The 21543-nt window shown below is 39.5% G+C and overlaps 1 protein-coding gene across 1 annotated transcript in view; it reads right to left on the bottom strand.

Moving 5' to 3' along the window:
• itpr1b (inositol 1,4,5-trisphosphate receptor, type 1b) overlaps nucleotides 1-18552 on the bottom strand; it is a 68451-nt gene extending 49899 nt beyond the window's left edge. The window contains exons 1-10 of the mRNA XM_029432751.1: nucleotides 18367-18552; nucleotides 17017-17130; nucleotides 14042-14112; nucleotides 4991-5106; nucleotides 4725-4811; nucleotides 2979-3137; nucleotides 1673-1771; nucleotides 1436-1519; nucleotides 1142-1288; nucleotides 307-411 (exon numbers count right to left, since the gene is read on the bottom strand). Of these exons, the coding sequence (XP_029288611.1) occupies nucleotides 307-411; nucleotides 1142-1288; nucleotides 1436-1519; nucleotides 1673-1771; nucleotides 2979-3137; nucleotides 4725-4811; nucleotides 4991-5106; nucleotides 14042-14112; nucleotides 17017-17108 (960 nt within the window). The 5' untranslated portion in view covers nucleotides 17109-17130; nucleotides 18367-18552. The remainder of the gene's footprint in view (nucleotides 1-306; nucleotides 412-1141; nucleotides 1289-1435; nucleotides 1520-1672; nucleotides 1772-2978; nucleotides 3138-4724; nucleotides 4812-4990; nucleotides 5107-14041; nucleotides 14113-17016; nucleotides 17131-18366) is intronic.
• Between the last annotated feature and the right edge of the window lie 2991 nt (nucleotides 18553-21543).

Here is a 21543-nt window from a genome sequence, read left to right as displayed (position 1 = left end):
CAACAAATCTTCCACATGTCAATAAGATTGTGTCTGTAGGAAACCAATCATTTTAGACCTTGATCAGAGGCGTTACCACATTGGTAATTATACTATTGGGCCGTTATTTTGTTGTTGATTTGATTGATTGTGTTTGTTTGTTTGTTTACTTGGAAAAAGAAAAAGAAAAGAAAAGTTGGGTAAACAGACTGGATTTTATGGTACTATGTCAGATCCACACTATACTGTATGAAAGGCAATTAACAGTATGCATGGGTACAGAATTTAGACCGTGTGAGACAAAAAGGTAAAGACGTTGACACACACCTCACCCATCTCAGCAGCCAAATACCACCCTGTGGCCAAGTGTTTGAACCTGAACAGGCTGTTCCAGTATCCTGCGCCTCCCCTGCATGGGTCATGGTGGACCACCTGGACAGAAGGAAAAGAAGGCATGAATGAGTCTCATGTCAAATTGCTACAAGCCTGCATTATTTATGTCATCTTAGTATGCTAATTTCTATATTGCACTAAAGCAACATAAACAACTGCATGCCATTTCTCCTCTCCTGCTTTTAAAAGAAGGCATTTAGTTAACTCGTTGGCTGGTTCCCGCCAAAGGTTCACGGGGAGGGAAGGGTTTGCCAGGCCATCTTAATTTCAAGAGGCATAAGACCTTTTTTTTTTTTTTTTATTTTTTTATATTTATATTTATATTATATTATATATAGATATAGAGAGGAGAGAGATAAGGAGAGAGAGAGGAAGAGAGAGAGAGAGAGAGAGAAGAGATAAGAGAGAGAGGAGAGAGAGAGAGAAAAAAAAAAAAAAAGAGAGATAGGAGAGAGGAGAGAGAGAGAGAAAAGAGAGAGAAAAGAGAGAGAGAGGAGAGAGAGAGATAGAAAGAGACAAGAGAAAAGAAAGATAGAATAGAGAGATAGAGAAAAAAAATAAGAGAGATAGAGATATAGAGAGAGAGAGATATATCTATAATATCTACTATCTATATCTATATATATATATATATATATATATATATATATATATATATATAAATAAATATAAAGGAAGGAAAAAGATTGTGGACCACTGATCTACTTCTTAAAAAGGAAAGTGACAGACAAACACCAAAAAGTGAATTCGCTTTTGTCCGGAGGCTGACCTCTACTTCCCACAGCGCTTTGCTGCTGGTGGCAGAAGTGGCAGACTGCCGGCCGGTTGTTCTGAGAAACACATGCTGGCTCTTCCTGTGGTCGTCACAAGTGAGGAACTTCTCCTGCTCTGCATGGAACAACCGAACTACATCGCCCTGCCATAACACACGCACACGCACACAGTATGAATCGGAGAAAAAGTACAAAACTTCCCACGCATGTCAATATTTTGTCGTCGTTTAAATTCTATATACATGTGTTCTGATACGTCTGCTTTAATAAAAATATGTGAGGGTACCTACCCCTTTGAGTATCGTTTCCTTGTTGTCACTCCATTTCATGAACAGAACAACTTTCCAACTCGTGTTGCAATTTACAGAATTAACCTGACAGGCAGAGGAGAGAAGTGTGTGAACAAACCAGAGAAATGTATGTCATTATTATTATATAATGCAATAAAGTTTCATATTCCACTTTATTTAAGTAAATGTGGAATCTATGTTGTGTTTTCTGTACTTTACAGTCCTGTGTTGTTGTACCTCATTGCATCCTGGGTTGTCAACTAGCTGGTGGCTGCTGGCATGTAGAGGCTGACCAGCATTCACAGGGTTAAGGACTACTTTATCTCCAATCACCACCTGCAGGAGCAATACAAATACACAGAAGACTCTGAATTCAAACAAGGTTTTAGTTTAGATGTATTCAGTAGAATCAAAAGGAATCTGCACTGTTAACAAAAAGTGATACCATAGAATGTAAACATCCTCTTCAATTAAGATCTTGAAATACAGACTCCTTGAAGATGAGACACTGCTGCTGAAGAAGGGCCACTGTGTGCGATTTAGCACTCCATTTAAATTCCAAACCTAAAGTAAGTCAAGTCCCAAGATACTAGCCATCTTTCTTCACAAGGTGAACATAGCATGCAGCTATGGGAGAGCTGGTTAAATTGGATCATGCTATCCTCCAGGTAACCACTAGGGGGTGTCGTGGACCATATTGTGTGGTGAAGAGGACAGGATCAGGCAGAGAATCATCATCAAAGGTCTTCCCTGACCACGAGCATCACTCGGTAACCACAAAGGAATGTCAGCAGCAAGCATCAAATAAAAAGGTTTTGGTCTAAGCATCAGTAACTTAACTTATTTGTGTTTGCTCTCACCACTGAGTTCACAAGCCTTAAAACGATCTGTATAAAGAGATGCACAATATGCTGGCAAGCAACTGTAACAAACTGTCACCTTTTGATGTGAGAAAGGGTTTTAAAATTCACTTCGTGTCAGTCCAGTGACCTGATTGAATAATGTGCATGTGAGGCAATTATAACCAATGGCTATGAAAATAGAAAACCTTTATGTTTTCACAAAATCATAACATAGCATGTAGCCTCTCTCTCCATTGACCTTTATCAAGTTACTTGCCTCAAAACTGGAATTGGTCCAAGCCGGAGTTGCCTGCCTTTGTTATTAAATGGTTAAGAGCGGTCAAATGCAGATGATGCATTTATCCAATGGGTTAGTTTATAAAGTCTGATTTAATTAGCAAAATAGCAATCTTTACTCAGAATTGGACTTCTAAGGCATTGTCGGACTCACAATGGATATATACTGTGTAGGCTATATAGTGTGTATATTTCAAAGATATCTTTTTTATTCCACGCAAACAAATGAAGGGCACATTGCAGCCTGACCGGGTGCTCAGATTGGGCTAATTGTCTTCTAATCTTTCAATCATTCTGTCTCGTAGAGCACATGGGTGTGTGTGTGACTTCCAAGACTAAAAATAAATCCTTAATTTCTCCCACTGATCATAATTAGTTTGAAGCCCACATCCCGCTCTACCCACACTGTCTCCCAGGGACCGCAGCTTGTAGAAGGGCTGGATGTAGAACCAGGAGCCCTCATTCCCCGCCGAGTCCAGAGTCACTCTCATGGCATTCTTCTCCAACAGTGCAGGTAGGCGCTTGTTCACCGTCAGGTATTTATTGCTTTTCAAGTGCAGCAACTGTTGGAAAAACCAGAAACAGCATTTCACGGTTGCAAGACACATTAATTGTGTCTGAAACATTTCATAGCAGTAGAGGTTGGAACGAAGATGGAAATACGTCAGTCTGGTACAACTAGACCCTAAGGAAAATATGCGACTCCGGAACTCTTCATTTCTTCTCAAAAGTATTCAAGTACTTGAAATATCTTATCGTAAAATGCTTCTCATGACCTCTGTTGGTTCACCCCTTCAAAACAGTTCCCACCCTGTCAAAAATAAGATAGTACAAACCAGACTGGAATCATATAAACTCTGCATATCTTTGGGGCCCACGGCCGACTTAACTAAATGCCCAACTTAATCCCACAATGTGACACGTGGTGTTAGAACCACTGAGTTTGCACTGCAAAGTCGACCCTACGAGGCTTTGATGCTAAATGCCCAGAGCTCCAGAGGTCACGTTAATCAGTCATTGACTGAATTTCATTAACAATGGAGGAAGAATCTGAAGGTTGTCCGTCACTTTGACAGACTAGAATACAGAGGGCGTGATCTGCTTCGTGTGTGTTGACATTATAAGTGACCGCACGGTCGGGTTTTTTCTCTCCATACACTTTTAAATCTGTATATTAATAATGAAAAACACACAAACCCACAGCAAGGACCCCAGTCCTCGTCTTTGTCATAGTAATAGAAAGCATAGATGTAATCATTTCCAAAATTCACAACATGTTTTTATCTCACAAAGTATTCTGCTTTAATCCATATTTGTTGCGTTTAGCATTTAAAAAACAACATTTTCACTACAGTCAAAAAACAAACCGTTTTCTCTCCCGCGGCTGCTTGCCGCAAAACAAGGGGAGGCACGCGCCTGAAGGCCTATTAAAACACTTTTGAAGCTTCATTCGAAAGCCTCAATAAAAGCTTACAATATAAAAATATATAATTACAGTCGGTACCGCCCTTTCCCATTTACACAGCCTGTGTATGAACAACAGATTATTTTTTAGCACAAACAGAACGGACAGAATTTGACAGTAAATCAAACGGATTCGAATCTCAGACTCCACCTTTAAAAGGCTTGTTGTTAATGTCTTATCATTAAACATTTAAAAGTGGGGTAATAAAAAATGATGACGGACTTTTCACGACCCTGTCCATCAAAATGACGGACAATGAGAAATTATAACGCGCGCACTGAAGTGCACCTCTCTGTAGTAGATAGTTGTTTCAAATAATTTCCTACTGCAAACCAGGAAACAATTTGTGCTCAGTATTAATAGAATGACAGTTCATTGCAACTAGGACGTCCTACACTGTTCGTATTGTCTCTGCCGTCTACATCACTGAGCAGGAATGCATGACCGTTCTTGGTTTCACATGATCTCATACCTGTGCGCAAACCATTCCTGGGCAATGAGCAAAGCGAGATAAGGAGTTACAACAGACAACTTTAAAGCATGCCGTCGTGCTGTAGCAATTATTCAAAACTCTTCTCTGATTAAAACTGTCAGTATTATCAAGCACACAGTGTCGTATGTAGTGCTAAATGCTGCTGCAGATCTATTAACCAAAACACCTTATCTCATAGGTTCCTGAACACACCTGAATGACATTTCCATACTGGATGACTGTTCCCAGCAGCTTGCGATTTTCAGACTCATTCTGCTTCTTCTCCAGGTCAGCAGCATGCTAAAACAGAGCAGGGGACAAAGAGGCTCAAGGAAACCGAGAGCATTCACCAACATTTCTGGGAAAGAATGATTCTACACATAAACACAAGCCTGTAGCTTTGTGTCACTAATACAATATTGCATTATTTGCACCATAATAAAAGTCAAAGAGCAGACAAAGGTGAAGAGGACACTCACATGGAGTTTGGTGAGGAGGAGTGTGTCAGTGGTACTGTTGCCTCCAGGCTTTGCTGCCTTCCAGAACTGTTTCTGTGCCGAGTATCTGTTCATCGGACATAGTTTGAAAAGGCAGTCTGGGGATAGAAGACAAAAAAGAGAAACATAAAGAGCCAAGCGTGTATCATATGTGTATATCATTTAGTTTTTCTCAACAAATACAAGACACAGATATCAGCAACGTTTTGGGAAGTTGGTAATATTAGTTATGGGATAAAAGAGACAAGATCATTAAATGTATACAGTACATCAGCACTTCACATTAACACTTTGGCATTCACTACTGTACAGTATCTGTAATAGCAGGCCACTAACAAAATGAAAACGTGTCACTATGTGGCTAAGTGTAAATTCTAATGACAACAACAAGACTAGATAAGTTTTACTGTGTTTCCACGTCTGCTTCACTACTTGGCAAAAACTTGTACACAAGAAAATCTAACGGAGATATTTCATTGAAATTTAACGAGGACATTCATGCTCCAAAGAGAAAAACCTCTGGTGCTTCCTTCTGGTCAAAACATTGTGAAATACTGCGACGTTCTACTCTCCAGAGGGTGTGAACACAGGATATGAAATGGTGCAGATGTGATCATCAAAGGGCATCAGGACAGAGAGATGGGCAGAGCAAGTGTCTGCTTTTCTTTGTGGGGAGCTGGATTTACCAAAGGAGAATATTTGGACCATCTAGCAGGTTTTGGCCAATGAGGGGGATATCATGCTGAAACTCAATTATGATTCTTATAACTAGTAAATGTGCACAAAGGTTAAATAATTAATTTTATATTATTTATTCATAAATGTCTAAATATGTTTCCTAATCAATGATTTATTACATTATTATAAATGACAAAATATATGTGATACTAAATAAATTAGTAGATACCATAATATTAAAGATGGCAAGCTTGTGGAGGAAGTTTGATAAACAAAGACTTTGTGGATTAAGCGGGACAGCTACTGGGTCACCTAACTGGCACTGTTGACTGTTGAAGACTGAAATATGCTAATGTTTCCTTTTTGTGTAGCTCTGCATCCTCTGTTAAAACTGGAAGAAAACACTGTAAGGAACAGTACTACTGAAAATCCCTACACAGGATATGAATGGGTTGATAATGTGTCATTAGTTTGTAGTCAGTGTCTTCATACATATACACACAGTATAGTATATGCTGGTACAGAGGACCTGATAAAAATAGCCACTGGGGCTGCTCCATCTGAAATGCGGCCAACACAAGAGTCTCCCGGGGTTAGCCATCATGGGCCATGAGGTGGAGGACAGGCAGAGAGGAGGCCAAGGACCAATGGAGACGTCAACGGTGACAAATGCCGTTCTGTCTCATTTATTTTTGCTCTAGTCGTCATTGCTTTTCAATTAACAATTTTGAATTAGAGCACATCATCACAGTTTGATCAGTTAAAGTTACAGCACCTTTAGCAGTAGCACATAGGACAACCCCCCTCCCCACCAACAACAATGTTATCGTCCATCACAACGTTCCACTGAGGACATTGTCATATCCCAATTTGGTAGACATCACCCAACCCTAGTTTGAACTGCTAAACATGATTTACAAGGAAGTACAATCCAATCTTCTTCTTACACTAAACTCTGTAGCCATTACGACACATTCAACCGAGAAGACAGGCTAGCAGGACGTGAAAGGCTGCGATTGAAATCACGCCCTACTTAATAGTGCACTATATGTACCATCCTTAATTGTATCGATCCTTTATTACAGCAGACATGTTTTGCCTGTCAAAGCATTCACATTAATGATGGCTCCTCTCCATTAAGTGTCTGAGTAATCCGTGTTGATGAGTGAGCATGCACAATACCAGAGCCCTAGAACTGGCTCACCTAAATGATATGCAGCCTTCATTATGACATTAAGACCTCCACCTGTGCTTTTCTTGATTAGTCAAAATGTCTGCTGTGAAAAAGGGTCTATTGTGACTGTGAATTGTATGCTCTATGTAGTGGCTTTTTCCACCATGGAGTGAAAAAAGTAGCATTCATAGCTACTCGTAACTACTTTCTGCTTACAATCACACAATATATTGTGCATGTTGTGAGACTCTACAGTCAGGCCTTGTCCCTGAGCTAAAGTGTGATATTAATACTCAACAAGGATGTTCTGGTACACTGCTTCTGTTTAACACTAGCCTTAATAAGAGAAGTGAGACTGCAGCCTGCGCTGGGGTGAGACATGGTACCTTTACATTACCTATAAATCCTTTAAAGACTGATTTAACTCATAGATGATCTGTAATTTAAGTGTACATTTCTAAATGTGCCGTAATGTGGTAAATATGCTCTTATTTCAATAATAATAATAATAATAAATACAAACAATAATAATAGAAACAGGGCTACATGTGGCACCATGCATGTTTAATTATTCAGTGTTGCATATCTGACAAGTTCTACTTTTGCATGGTCATGCGATGACTTAAAGTGCCAATAGCACGTTTATTCCAGGTTACTCTGCTGTTACTGCCGTTTTATGGAGTGATACCGCAGCTTTGAATATGATTTGAATATATCAGTTAGAAACAGGATATTCTATATAGACATCCTGGGCATTTATCAGCAGCACATATTGGGCCTCATGACAGAAAAATATCCCAACTGCTTGTCCCATCTCAACTTAAGTTTCAAAGTTAGGAAAAGTCTTATTTTTATTTTACAGAAGCAACTCCTAAACCCGTGGCTGTGTCCTACTGTTTATCCCAGACCTCCCGTCTTATCTTAAGAAACCTATAACTGTTCATTTGATTTTGAAAACTTTCATTTACGGGAAGGAGGAATGTCTTGTTGGGTACCTCATCTGCTGATCGCTTCTATTCTGTCTTTTTACACTGAACTGGCACCAGTGGGCTGTTTTAAAAGTAGTATGAGGCAACAAACAGAGTTTCATGAGGTCAAATCATCTCTGCTTGAAAACTGGCACACAGGGACATCAGTCAAAAGAAATGCTGAATTATCTCAATTGTGGGGAATAGTTTTGAAAATCATGGCAACCAATGCAAAGACAGCAGCAGGTGTGAACTAAAGTCAAAACCTTAAAATCTACTGAATAAATTCTAATTTCACAATTAGATAGATAGTTAGTTTATTCATCCCGAGGGAAATTTAGGATTATTAGTTAATTAATTATTAGGCCTCAAGTCATTAATTTGTCTCAATATTGAATCCATATCTCAATTTCCACATTAATATCTTATCAGATAGAGAAAATAAAATCTGCACACTTGTTCATCTCCATCACTTAAATCAATTGGAGAGAAAATATTGATTTGAATTACAGCCAACACGCACTTTTTTCAAAGGTTCAGACCAGGATGTCATGTCTATTGTGTGCGCATTAAACTAGGGATGTCACGATGCCAGAAATGTAGTAGTCAATACCAATACCAGGGAAAGTCCACGATTCTTGATTCTAGATACCAAGAAGCTGTTAGGAAGTTGAACAGGTCGAATATCTATTACAAATTGCTGTGAAAACATCGCCTTCAAACAACTGTGTTTAATTCAAGTTTCTTGCCAAAAACAACATTTTACCAGATCACAATTGAACACATCATGTTCACGTTATAGTTTACCTTCGGCCACTAGTCATTTTGACTGAGTAGTTTGAATTTACCGTAATGAAACTCTTTGGAACCTCTGTTCACCGGCTGCTAACTCCTCCTGCCGATTTAAACACAGATTTGTTTTTCACAATGTAGCATTATCAGGGAAAAATAGGGTGCGTCCCCTGGAAGCGTCGATTGTGAGTTTACTGCGTCCCTAACACATTTCTAACGTCTCGAGCCCTGCCGGTGTCTGCGGTACTGCAGAAGAACAACATCGTACCGACTTGGTACCAAAGTATTGTTTCTGGTGACATCCTCATATTATAGTTTTAGTGGCAGTCCTAGTGGACGCCTTCCAGTAAGAGGATATGAAACCTTAAATGACCCATCTTTGCAGTAAAATGTGCAATAGTTACTTTAAAGAAAGATTGTGTTTTTGTTCATCGACTCATTGCTTCACCGTGTTTTACCTTCTTTTTTATTATTAATTATTTAATTTGTTGTCTTAGATTTTAAAAAGAGCTACTTTGTGGTTAACGTGTAATGTGGAAAGTGAATTATGTGAAGTGGATCATCAATTTGACTGAACAAAGAAATGCTTCTGACTTCAGAATAAACGCAACATTTAACATTGTTGAAAATAATGTTGTTTACACCTCTATTGATCAGGCACTGATCGAGCTCCAGCAGGGCACAACGTGCTGTTCAAACATCAAGCTTGCCTTCTGGTCTGGCAGCAATGTTGGTGTCGTCTCAGTTCGAGGAAAAATCCATGGGTAATAATCCCACTTCTGATGAAAAGCCTAGCTCTGCTATGAACAGATCAGTGCGTATTCACTGGCACACGCTGACATACTGTCACAACAAGCCAATCAACACCTGCCTCAGACAGACCACTGCAGATGTACATCAAGTGCCCAGTGATGTCCCGGGAAGCAGTACAGTGAGCAATGATAGTGTAGGGTTGACCGTTGGTGCCGTCACAAAATATTTACTTTATAACTACATTTATTTATGTTTTTAATGGATTATAAATAATCAGTAAAGTGGATATAATGACTAAGTGGGTAAAGGCAAATAATAGAACAGCCAGAACAGTCTGGTAAGTTCAGAGAAGTACGTGATTTACCAGAACACACATGCCATATTACAATATCCACAATGCAAGACTATATGTAGTCTCAAATCACAATATCCATATATTGCCCAGCCCTATTTGTAATCCTTCACTTACGCATGTATGCATGTCTTGAAACCTGTATAAATGTTACTGGCTGACAAAGTCAGTTGGCTGATGTTTAAAATCTATAAGGGAGTGGTTCCCAACCTGGGGGTCGGGACCCTCCAAGGGGTCACAACATGGGACAGAAGAAAAAACATTTCTGCTTAAATTATTACCAAACTTTTTTCATGATATACTAGTCTTACCTCTTAGGGACTCTTTGGGACGGGAAACCCTGCACCATTGCTGAAACTACACCTCCAGAACCCAATGGACCCATCAAATCTTTAAATAATTGCACAAATTGCAAGCTTGTAACTTGCTTGCAGTCTAATACTTACTGTAAAGTATTTACTGACAGTGAGCTGTGAGAATATAACACCATGTAGCAGACGTGCATGAAACATTCTGCACAGTGGAATCACTTTCTGGTGCAAGACTGATGCCCTCCATAATAAATGTGTCAAAGGCTCATCTAAAATTCTTAAATTGAAATTCTCTTAATATTAATGAATGAACTTGAAAATAAATACAACTATATACATACATTAACATGTAACTAGGGCTGTCAAGCGATTAAAAAAATTATCTAATTAATTACAAGCTTTGTGATTAATTCATCGGGTTAGGGGTGCAATCGGAGCAAAAGTCAGGAGCATCTAATATTTGTGTCGTGTTATTTTTTCTGTGATTAATTAATCGAAATTAATGCGTTAATTCGACAGCCCTACATGTAACATAACTGTACTGCCGCTCTCGCTTTTCTCTTTACTGCCTGTCTTTTCTTTCTTTTTGGAAACCAGATTTTTCATTCAGAAACGGGGACTTGCTCCACTAGCTACATCGCTGCTCCTCACTCGCAATTCACTCTGCTAGCAAGGACTGTTCGCGCCTTGTGGGCAGGACCGAACCATTTCATGTAAATAGAGGGGTGAAGGGGAAATACAGCGGCTCTCTGGGTGTTTACTTTTTGCCAAAAACAAGAAGGAAAAAAAAGAAAGTTGAAAACAAATATTCTATTAATGATGATGAGTAATTGAAAGAAATTACTTAATGTTCTAATATTTCCTAAAGGCCCCCCGTCAGTCACAGGCCCTTAGAATCATCCTAAATTCTCTCTCTCCCCCCCCCCCCCCCCCACACGGCAGCACTGCCTCTGAATAAATGCATATCACGGAGTTCAGTAGTTTTAAGGGTCAGGAAAGCTGAAACAGCAGAGCTGAAATAGCAGAGCTGCACATGGTCTTCACAAAAACAAAAGATATTGTATTTTTAGCCACAGAGCTGCTCGCTAATCTGTGCAAATGTTCACGCTGTCAGGTTAGAGATTAGATGGTAAGATGTAATGGCAGGTTGCTGTCATGGGCCTGATACTTAACTCGGCCTGGCATTCTGCCTGGAACTACAAAAACACTCTACATGTGGTAGATACAAGGCTATTACTTGGACCCCTGGATATGACTGCACAACAAAAGAGTGTTGCTAGACGAGGCAAAATTAAATCTTAAAATGTCTGACCTCTGGTTGGGAAACTCTTCACAGTAGGTCATAAAAATATCCATCTTTATCGAAAGCAGCTAAAGCTGCACAGTATATTCGTAAGCAGTGTTTTACGCATGACATTACAGGGTAGTGATGAAAAATATTGAGATTTTTGTCAAATTTGAATATATAATTTCTAAAGAGGGTTTTGATAGACATCCCACTGATATAAAACTACTATGTCAGCGAGCATGCCGTCAAAAAGGACGTCTCTTTAGAAGCCATTTTCTCTTTTTTGGCCTTAAGACAAATAATAGTCACTAGCTTTTAGATTTATCTGCATTTTAAGGCATGAATGGCTTCATACAACTGAATTCTGAGCTTTAATTCAGGTTGTGACCAAAATGAGCCCCCTGACTGTATCAGTTACATGATTACATGTTACATGATATCAAACTATGTCAGAGAACACAGTCCTCCACTGTCAGTGAGTCTCTTTGTGTGTGTGTGTGTGTGTGTGTGTGTGTGTGTGTGTGTGTGTGTGTGTGTGTGTGTGTGTGTGTGTGTGTGTGTGTGTGTGTGTGTGTGTGTGTGTTACGGCCACGGCCACGGCCAATGCCGTCTGCCTTAGGTATCTGTGGGGGTTATTATGTGGATGTCTGCACCTTGTTTCCCTATTAGGTATGCAGATTAGGATGTGTGATCCCAGGCCCTTGATTGGCTGCAACGATACCTCTCCTCCCACCTTGATGACGACAGAGTTGTGATTGGCATGTACCTGTTCCGGTCCACCAATCCAAGGGACGCTGGAGAGACCAGAAGCTACAACTACCTGGCCAGCTCGACAGTCGGGGCTGCTGGTGTTGTCAGCCATATGCATTCTGTTTGGGTCTGAGACTGTAGCGCTCGTTTACAGAGTAGATTGAAGGTTGTTTATTTGATACTGAACATGGTACTTGTTTCATATCTCGTGCAAGCTGTTCACATTCTTTAGTTTGTGATAGTTTGATCGTCAGCTTGGTGAACAAGCTGTTTAGAGATATTTGTTAAACACGTTAGGTGCTCCGGTGCTATTTATGCCTTGTTATGCGTTTTGTGTTAATCCAGTTTTCACCCCGAGTTTTGTTTTAGAGTTGGTTTAAGTTGGGGTTTATTTTTTGTTAGTTTAGCTTTGACGCCTCATTGCTCTTGTGTTAAGAGCCCTCCTTTTGTTCTACTTTGTGTCTTTAAAAGCAATTGTTTGCCAATTGTCCATATTACATCAATAAATATATCTTATTTTACCATAAACATCTGGTGTATGTTACTCCCCTTTTCCTCGCCGAGCCGGGTCGTAACAGTGTGCATCATCGTCTTCCTGGTTATCACCACTCAAGAGAGCACCAATGACAGGGACATGTTAAATAAGGTCCTGCCAGGCTTCCAACCATAAAAGGTCAATTTAATTTAGTCACTTTGGAAAGTGTTCCAAGTTACAATTGGCAGTTTTGTCATTTCCCTCTCGACTAATTCACTAAAGACCTCTTTCGGAAACCTTCCAAAATATATAGCAATGTATTTGCTAGGACGTGGCAGACGATTTGATGCACTTAGTGACTACTATTTTAGCTACACCTGTTGTCAGCTGGCCAGATGATCATTCATTTCTGTGGTGACTGATGACGGGGCAGAATTCACTATAGAAACGGCACAAGTTATCTCTCCTGTCTTATGTCCGAAGGTGAGCCAAATGTTCTCTCATGCCATTTCTTTCCGTGTGAGCATATCTGAACGCAACAGCGCTTATTGGCATTGTTGCTAACAAAGTGATCATGGCTACAGTCAACCTCTATTTCAAACTCATGCTTCCAACCACATAACATGCAAATATAAGCATTACCATCTCAACAAGGTTTCAGGAACACAAAAGTGACTATATTTCCTCATGCAGTGAAGCACCTTTTAGTGGAAGAGGAGAGTCCCAGCATGAATGTGTGGTCTAAATTCACTACAGAGGATTTTATAAAACCCAGGGAACAAAACATGCCTCAAAGAATTCAAGCAGATCTGAGCACAGCTGCTCACTCCACTATTACTTTTAAGTAAAGATCTAACAGCACTAGAAATCGATTTTAGGAGACTTAACAGAGAATCGTCCAAACAACCCTTTTGTAATGCAATCACCTAAAACATGTGCAACAACAAATCACAAGACACACAACTGCATACTGGAAAGACAAGTATAAGCCAGTGACTATCCCATCTACGTATAGCTTTAAGGTGGATAATTTGATCAAATACTGTTGCACTACATGCTTGTATTGGATTTCTATACAAGAAACATCACTTAACAAGGTCTGTCTTATCTTTATCAAACAAGAACTTCCCAATATATTTTTCAAAAGCATCTTTGTTCTCGATAGCAGACACTTGACCTTTCTGTTAATGAACCATAAAACAGTTGGGTACGTTTAGAGAAGCATTCTTATTGTATATTTTTCTCTTTTATTTGTTCCAGAGCTGCGTCTAACTTCTAAACTACAGCTGACCTGGCGGCGAGAACACCAACGACCACGTGGGAAAACAAAGACAATCAAACAACAACTTTTACCCAAACTGCAGAAAAGTAAATCTACTACAGTTAAATTAGGAATATAATGTTTAATACACTTAACCTGCTGTAAAACCTGACTTGACTGATAGATATCAAGATATCATGAAGTGAGAAGCGAGGGATTTTGAAGCCTTACCTCTGAATTTCTTGGGTGGGTTGTTGAGGTCTCCCGTGTCTGGTTGTACCACACAGCGGTCATCCACAAGCCTGGGGACACAGCCATCATTACGATGAGTCAATCACTGAAGACACATCAAACTTAAATAGACTTTAAAACTAATAAACCCTCTAAAGCTCTCATTGTTCATACATATAAACAAACAAGTAACCTGATATTACTGTTATACCATAATTAACCACGGACTGAGGGAGATGATCAATATTTCTGAACCAGGACACAGTAAAATAGATAGATTGTAATATCCTTGTACCTGGCCAAGACTATAAACTGAAAGATTTTTTGTTTGTTCTTCGCAACTAATAGCTCCATCATTTCCAGTAATTTTGGGGAAACACCTGGGAATACTATCAGATAGTAGAGCAGCACAGATAATACATTTCTGTAGGATGCTCTAGTCAGTTACATCTTTTTATAGCTCATGCAGTATACTCTGCACTGCAGGAGCACTGTGATGATGAGGGAAGAAAGCACATGGTGTGAGTCTCCTCTATAGGAAGGAAGAGCCGTAGCCTTGATCACACTGATGCACTGATGGGCCAAGGTCCAAAAAGACGAGGACTTTCTGCGGTCATCTGTATCCAAGGTCAATAAGAAACATCCTCCTGTAGGATACAGCCCCATGGCCGTATCTAGAGTTGATTAGTGAATGAAATGGACAAATAATCCAAAATGTTGATAATTGATCATCATTAAAGTAACATTTCATACGAAAATGGCAGAAAATAATGTTTTCAGCCTCTCAATTATGGGGATTTCCTGCTTTCCTCAGTTTTATTATCATATAAAAAATGTTTTTTGACAAAACAAGCCATTCAAAGGCATCACCTTGCACTTTGAGAAACTGAGATGGACTTTTTAGTGAAAGAACAATTGATTGAATAATCTAGTAAATCATTTGCAAATAATCAATAATTAATATAATCGTTAGTTGCCCTAGCCGTATCCCATCTTTCCAGCATCTAGACATTTGGTGCCATCCTCTCTTAGCCAGCAGTGGTCCAGGTGGCTGCAGGCATCTCTCAGGGGGCACATTCAGTATGCTGACAGTTAAAGAAACACCTACATACAGTAATACAATAGTGCTATTTATAGCTCCGTACTCTAAGCACGTCTCTTTAACAGTGAGCACTCACAGTAGTGGTGGGGGGAAATGATTACTAGGCAAAACAACGGGGAAATTTGACAAATGAGCTCTGTCATGGTGGCAGCCTTCAAAGCTGTGTGCACATTTGTTGCCATGGTGGGTGACGCATAACACTAAGCTGTGAAAGTGCACGGTTTCATGAGAGCAGGCAAGGAGGAGGGCTCTGCACGGCCTGTGATGAGTGGCAAATAGAATAGTGACATGTCAAAGGGAGGAAGATTGCAGCACTTAGAAAATGAGAGGGAGGAAAGGATAACACAAATACATTTTCACCTTGCGAGAAGAAGAACAAAACACCCAGGGGCAGAAAATAGCAATTTATAAAAAAAAGAGAAAAGATGCTTGATGCAAGAAAATGTATCTGGAAAATAAAGCCTGACATGTCGGATATGCTGGACGGAGACATTCACAGCAATGATCACCACCTGTTTTATTAGTTAGCCTTCTGGTAATTCTGTGACTTTCAATTGTAAGCCAAGATTTGCTCAATTTGCCCTTAATGAGGGAGGAGGGAAGTCGTCAAGTGCTTAAATAAATGGTGCTCAGCATGTAGCAGGAAGAGACAGGGTAATTTGAGACCAGAGTGCCAACTGAGCACAGAATATCAAGCAATGAAAAAGAGTACAATGTAAACAGCAGGATCCATCACGTCTCAAACGTTACCTTATTCTTAACACATTTACATTTGTCGATGTTATCAAGAGTAAGACAAAACCACCAGATTAAGGGAAAATAGACATTTGACTACAGTCAATCTACTTATTGATAAACTGAGCAAGAATCCTCTGCTTCTGCTGCTAAAGCTTACATTTCTTCTTCTATAGCATACTTTAGCGAGTTAGTTCATTTTCTATTTCTGTGCCATGCCAAACATCTGGCCCATCCCACATTGGACTACTGTTTTACAAAAAACATATAGCATATGGGCTATGCCTAATACTTGAGCTTGAGTCTAAAGAGGACTCAGTCCAGATTAATTTTGAGGAAATGGTCTTTAGTCTGAGTATAAAGGGGACGTGTTATGCTCTTTCTTAGGTTCATACTTGTAAAATGTTTACATTCTGTAATATAACACCTTATATTTGTCATACTTTGTCTAAATATACCTGTATTCACCTCTGTATGAAACACTAAGTTTTAGTGCACATCTCTTTAAGCCCCCCCCCCCCCCCCAAATAAAGCCCAATCTGCTCCAATTGGCAAGAGAGAAAAGCATGGCACTCCTTTACTAAGGTACTTCTCAAGCAGTGGGTTGAGATCCTCAGATAGGAGATATATTCTAATGAGCCAGCATTTGACATTTCAGTTTGTGGGTTGGTAGTTACTCCAGATACACAAATGTATGTGCACAAGCACTGAAAGTGAGTGCTTCCTAATATGTCCCCTTTTAAGAAAGAACGGTATTCTACAAATATTTATTTCCCTCTCTGACTATTAATTCATGTCCATCTTTGTCTTTGCATACTTCAACTAAATTCTCACAAAAGATTTAAAACTTGTTTCCTTTGTTTCACTAAAATCCCAAATGGGTAATGCTTATGTTGTATATATGAAACCATCCATAATACCACCCTATCAATACAAAAAACAGCAACCATGTAGATCATTATTACACAAGTTTCTGTGGATTTTTTTGGAGCCTGTACTGTTTTATTGTTGTGTATTCTGCACAGTGGGACAATATTGCTTGAAGCTCCGTCCCTCCATCAAGCTCATCTGGAATCAGCAGGGATGTGGAGGTAGTGAAAGGGTTGTGACAACCCACATTAAACACAAGCACACTTACCCTAAAGTGCTGATAAATCCACTGGTGGAGCCCTCTGCATAAAGGGAACAAACGTCCCCAATATGGAGGAAACTGGACATCTTGTCCGACATGGTTCCTCAGGGTTCACTGTGCCTGCAAAAAAAGATTGACACCAAAGGTCTTTAAAGCAGAGCTCAATCAAATCACACATGTTGAACCATACTTAAATATTTTACTCAATTAAGTGATGAACAGACTGACACTTTTAATACTCCATTTATTGTTTAAGTCCTTAAAAAACTAAACTTTTGCATGTTACAGCTCCATGTACCTGTACATATAGTGTGTCAACAGTTGAATCCATCATTCAACTTGATTATGACTTTGCTTGTGATGGAGTTTGTGGTTGGTTGGGGTACAGACCATCTGCTTTTTTATTTAGCCCATCATCAGAGCACCACCTACTGTAAGACCATGAGTAGCAATTGAAAGAAGTGTAATAACCGCAAATCAATATAATTTAAATTAGACATAAACAACTCATCTATAAATCTAATCTGTGTCCCTTTATGAATGTGGCCTGTGTGTTTTGTGAGGTCCTTTCCAATGTAAAACATACATGTAAAATACATCATAATCGAGTAGAGTAGATAAACTGCTTAAATTTCCACTCGGACATATTTGTGTCCAACACATGGATATATTTATTAGAAAAGAAACTAAGTGCCAAGAAAACTAAATTTAAGTTTCTCTGTATACTGTGCTATTTATTGTTAGCGGTGTGAAAACAATAGGCCTACGTGTACAACTTACATTTAGGTCACCACTCTTTCTTTAGTCTGTGCAGGTTGACAGAGGGGTCAACGTGCTCTATTCTTTTCTGTTGACTGATATTCTCGATAAAACCACCAACATCACCAATTTTACTACAATTTTAGCTTGAAATGTGGCATTAACTCACAGTTTGCAGCTCTGTAACATCAAAGGAAAATGTCTTTAAAAAATGGTGATTCTTTTTCATTGGATACACGTTTATTTCTGTGATATCGATTGGTCCGTGTGAAGCTGAAGGTCATGTTTAGGCAGATTCAGATGTTCCACACGACTCCATACAACAGGGACACAAACACTACACTAACTTTGTGTTTTGTTCAGGAGTAGAGCCCTTTGCCACCATATGTAATGTGATTTAAACGTCTTGTGACACTGTGTTTTTGAGATGCTAGCTAAAATAAATGTCAAGTCGCCTCATTTTTTATAGCACGAGCTGCAAAATAACATCAGCAACAAATGAGCGCGTGGGCTACTTCCTTGACAGGGATGCTTACATCTCAGTGTCAAAATGAACAATGCCCTAGCTGAAAAACTACAGAGAGAGAAGGACTGTACCTGCCAGAAATGAAGGCGTCAAAGATAGGCAGAGAAGGAAACGTGAAGAAGTGGGTCAGCACAGGATAATTTCCACAGCGCTATCCTCGGTTAAGTCCATGGTAGTGAAACTCCAGGTAAGAGCAGGCTGAGCGGCGTTATCTCTGACAGGCTGAACGCGTCCTCGGCAACAATCCGCTTCTTACCTCCTCCACATGTCACTGAGGAAACGCCCCTTTCGTTACTATTTATACTGCAGCCGAGCTCTCTGGGTAATGTAGTTCTTTATGCATTTAAACTACTGTCACGTGAAGTGCTCATAATAACTAATACTTCAATTCAAAGAGGCATTGTTAATTTGATAGAAACAAGCCTGTTATTGTATTCTAATTTAAATGTATTTTATTTCGAACTTTCTATTTGTCCAAGACTTTTGTTTATGACCAAATACCCTACGTGCAAAATAAATGACATTCCCATCAGCCTCAGCTGTAGCCTACTTTGTGTTTAGTGCTTAGCAATGTTAGCATTTTAACACTAAGATGGTGTGGTGAACACATACACTAAGAGGGTGAACACAGTAAATATTATACCTGTGAATGGGAGGTGGAGGTCTTGTGGTCAGGCTTCCAAAGAAAACACCGGAAGGTTGTGAGTTGAATTCCAGGTGCTGCCGCCATTGTACCCCTGAGCAAGGCACTTAACCCCAAGTTGCTCCAGTGTAGTTAGTTCACTGTAAGTCACTCTGGATAAGAGCATCTGCTAAATGACAAATGTAATGTTATGTAATGAAACATCAGCCTGATGACATTTGTATTAATCTTAAAGCACCACCAACCAAGTACAGCCTCACAGAGCTGCTAATGTGGCTGTAGACTCTTAGCCTTGTTTGAATACTCAGTAGCTGATACTTCAGTGATCAAATGTTTGCAATAGAAGAGAATAACATAGAAACTCCCAGCTCATGTTAGATCATGAGCACCATGTCTCCTTTAGGTGTGTCACGTGTTTGAAACAAATGTCTCTGAATGATCTGTGACTATGTGACTGGAGGTTTTTGTCAATGTCTACATTATTTCATGTAGCCTATATAAAATGTCAAAAACAGAAGCACACATCCGGCCTTACAAAGAGGGAGTCATGCTGTGCATGTCAAAGTGTGAAAGGACACAAGATAAAGACTTCAGTTGTGTGTGAGGTCTCCTGTCAGAAACACTGATTCAGCCCCTGGCACTCTTCCAGGTTTGTAAGTATATATTTTTAGTTGAGTCCATGTTTGCATGTGCATTGTCCTTGTTTCTTTTACAAATCTTGTTGAATATTTCAGGGTCTGTGCACCATACGCGCACACATACAGATATGTAGCATCTATGTGGTTTTGACAGGCTGACAGAGAGCCACAGCTCTACAGAGCCTTCTATTCCTATATCTCTCAGTAGTGACGACTTCATGAGCTTCTTTAACCATAAGATTATAATTATTAGAGACAAAATTAATCTCCTCCTGCCCTCAATTGGTAATGACTTAACTTCAACCTCCGGAATTTTAAAAACATCTGTAACTCCTGAAATATATATAGACTGTTTTACTCCAATCAACCTTAACCAACTAACTTCAACAATCTCATCGTCTAAGCCATCAACCTGTCTTTTAGACCCGATTCCAACTAAACTGTTTAAAGAAGTTTTACCCTTAATTAACACCTCGTTATTAAATATGATCAACCTGTCTCTATTATCTGGCTACGTATCACAATCCTTTAAAGTAGCTGTAATAAAACCACTTCTTAAAAAGCCTAGTCTTGATCCAGAGGTTTTAGCCAACTATAGGCCGATATCTAACCTTCCCTTTATTGCTAACATCCTTGAGAAAGCAGTCGCAAAACAGTTGTGTGATTTTTTACATAATAATAGTTTATTTGAGGTTTTTCAATCTGGATTTAGAGTTCATCATAGCACAGAGACGGCACTGGTGAAAGTTACCAATGACCTTCTATTGGCATTAGACAAAGGACTTGTCTCTGTTCTTGTCTTGTTAGACCTCAGTGCTGCTTTCGACACTGTTGATCATGACATTCTACGACAGAGACCAGAACATTGTGTTGGCATAAAAGGAACCGCACTAAGCTGGTTCAAGTCCTATTTATCTGAGCGATCTCAATTTGTACTTGTTAATGATAAATCCTCCATGACAGCCAAAGTCAGTCTTGGAGTTCCGCAGGGTTCTGTACTTGGACCGATTCTATTCACCTTATATATGCTTCCTTTGGGCAATATTATAAGGAACCACTCTATAAACTTTCATTGTTATGCGGATGATACCCAATTATATCTATCAATTAAACCAGATGAAACCAATCAATTGGCTAAACTTCAAGCATGCCTTAAGGACATAAAAACTTGGATGTCTAGCAACTTTTTGATGTTAAACACAGACAAAACTGAAGTTATTATACTTGGCCCTAAACGCCTCCGAAACGCATTTTCTAATGACATAGAAGCTCTGGATGGCATTAACTTGGCCTCCAGCACCACTGTAAGGAATCTTGGCATCATCTTTGATCAAGATCTGTCGTTTAACTCCCACATAAAACAAATCTCAAGGACTGCCTTCTTTCATCTACGTAACATTGCAAAAATAAGACACATCCTGTCTCAAAATGATGCAGAAAAACTAGTCCATGCATTTGTTATTTCAAGGCTGGATTAATGCAACTCATTGTTATCAGGTTATCCCAAAAAATCGCTTAAGACTCTTCAGTCTACAAAATGCAGCGGCACGTGTATTGACAAGAACAAGGAAACGGGATCATATTACTCCTGTATTAGCTGCTCTGCACTGGCTCCTGGTAAAATACAGAATAGAATTCAAAATCCTTCTCCTGACTTACAAAGCAATTAATGGTCAGGCTCCAGCATATCTTAAAGATCTCATAGTACCTTATAAACCAACTAGAGCATTGCGCTCCCAGACTGCAGGGTTACTTGTAGTTCCTAGAGTCTCTAAGAGTACAATGGGAGCCAGAGCCTTCAGCTATCAAGCTCCTCTCCAGTGGAACCAGTTTCCAGTTTGTGTTCGGGAGGCAGACACCCTCTCCACATCTAAGAGCAGGCTAAAGACTTTCCTTTTTGATAAAGCTTATAGTTAGGGCTGGCTCAGGTTTGCCTTGGATCAGCCCCTAGTTATGCTGCTATAGGC

This window comes from Cottoperca gobio, chromosome 5 (genome assembly GCF_900634415.1).
Source record: "Cottoperca gobio chromosome 5, fCotGob3.1, whole genome shotgun sequence".
NCBI lineage: Eukaryota > Metazoa > Chordata > Actinopteri > Perciformes > Bovichtidae > Cottoperca > Cottoperca gobio.
This window is presented reverse-complemented; position numbering and strand designations above follow the sequence as displayed.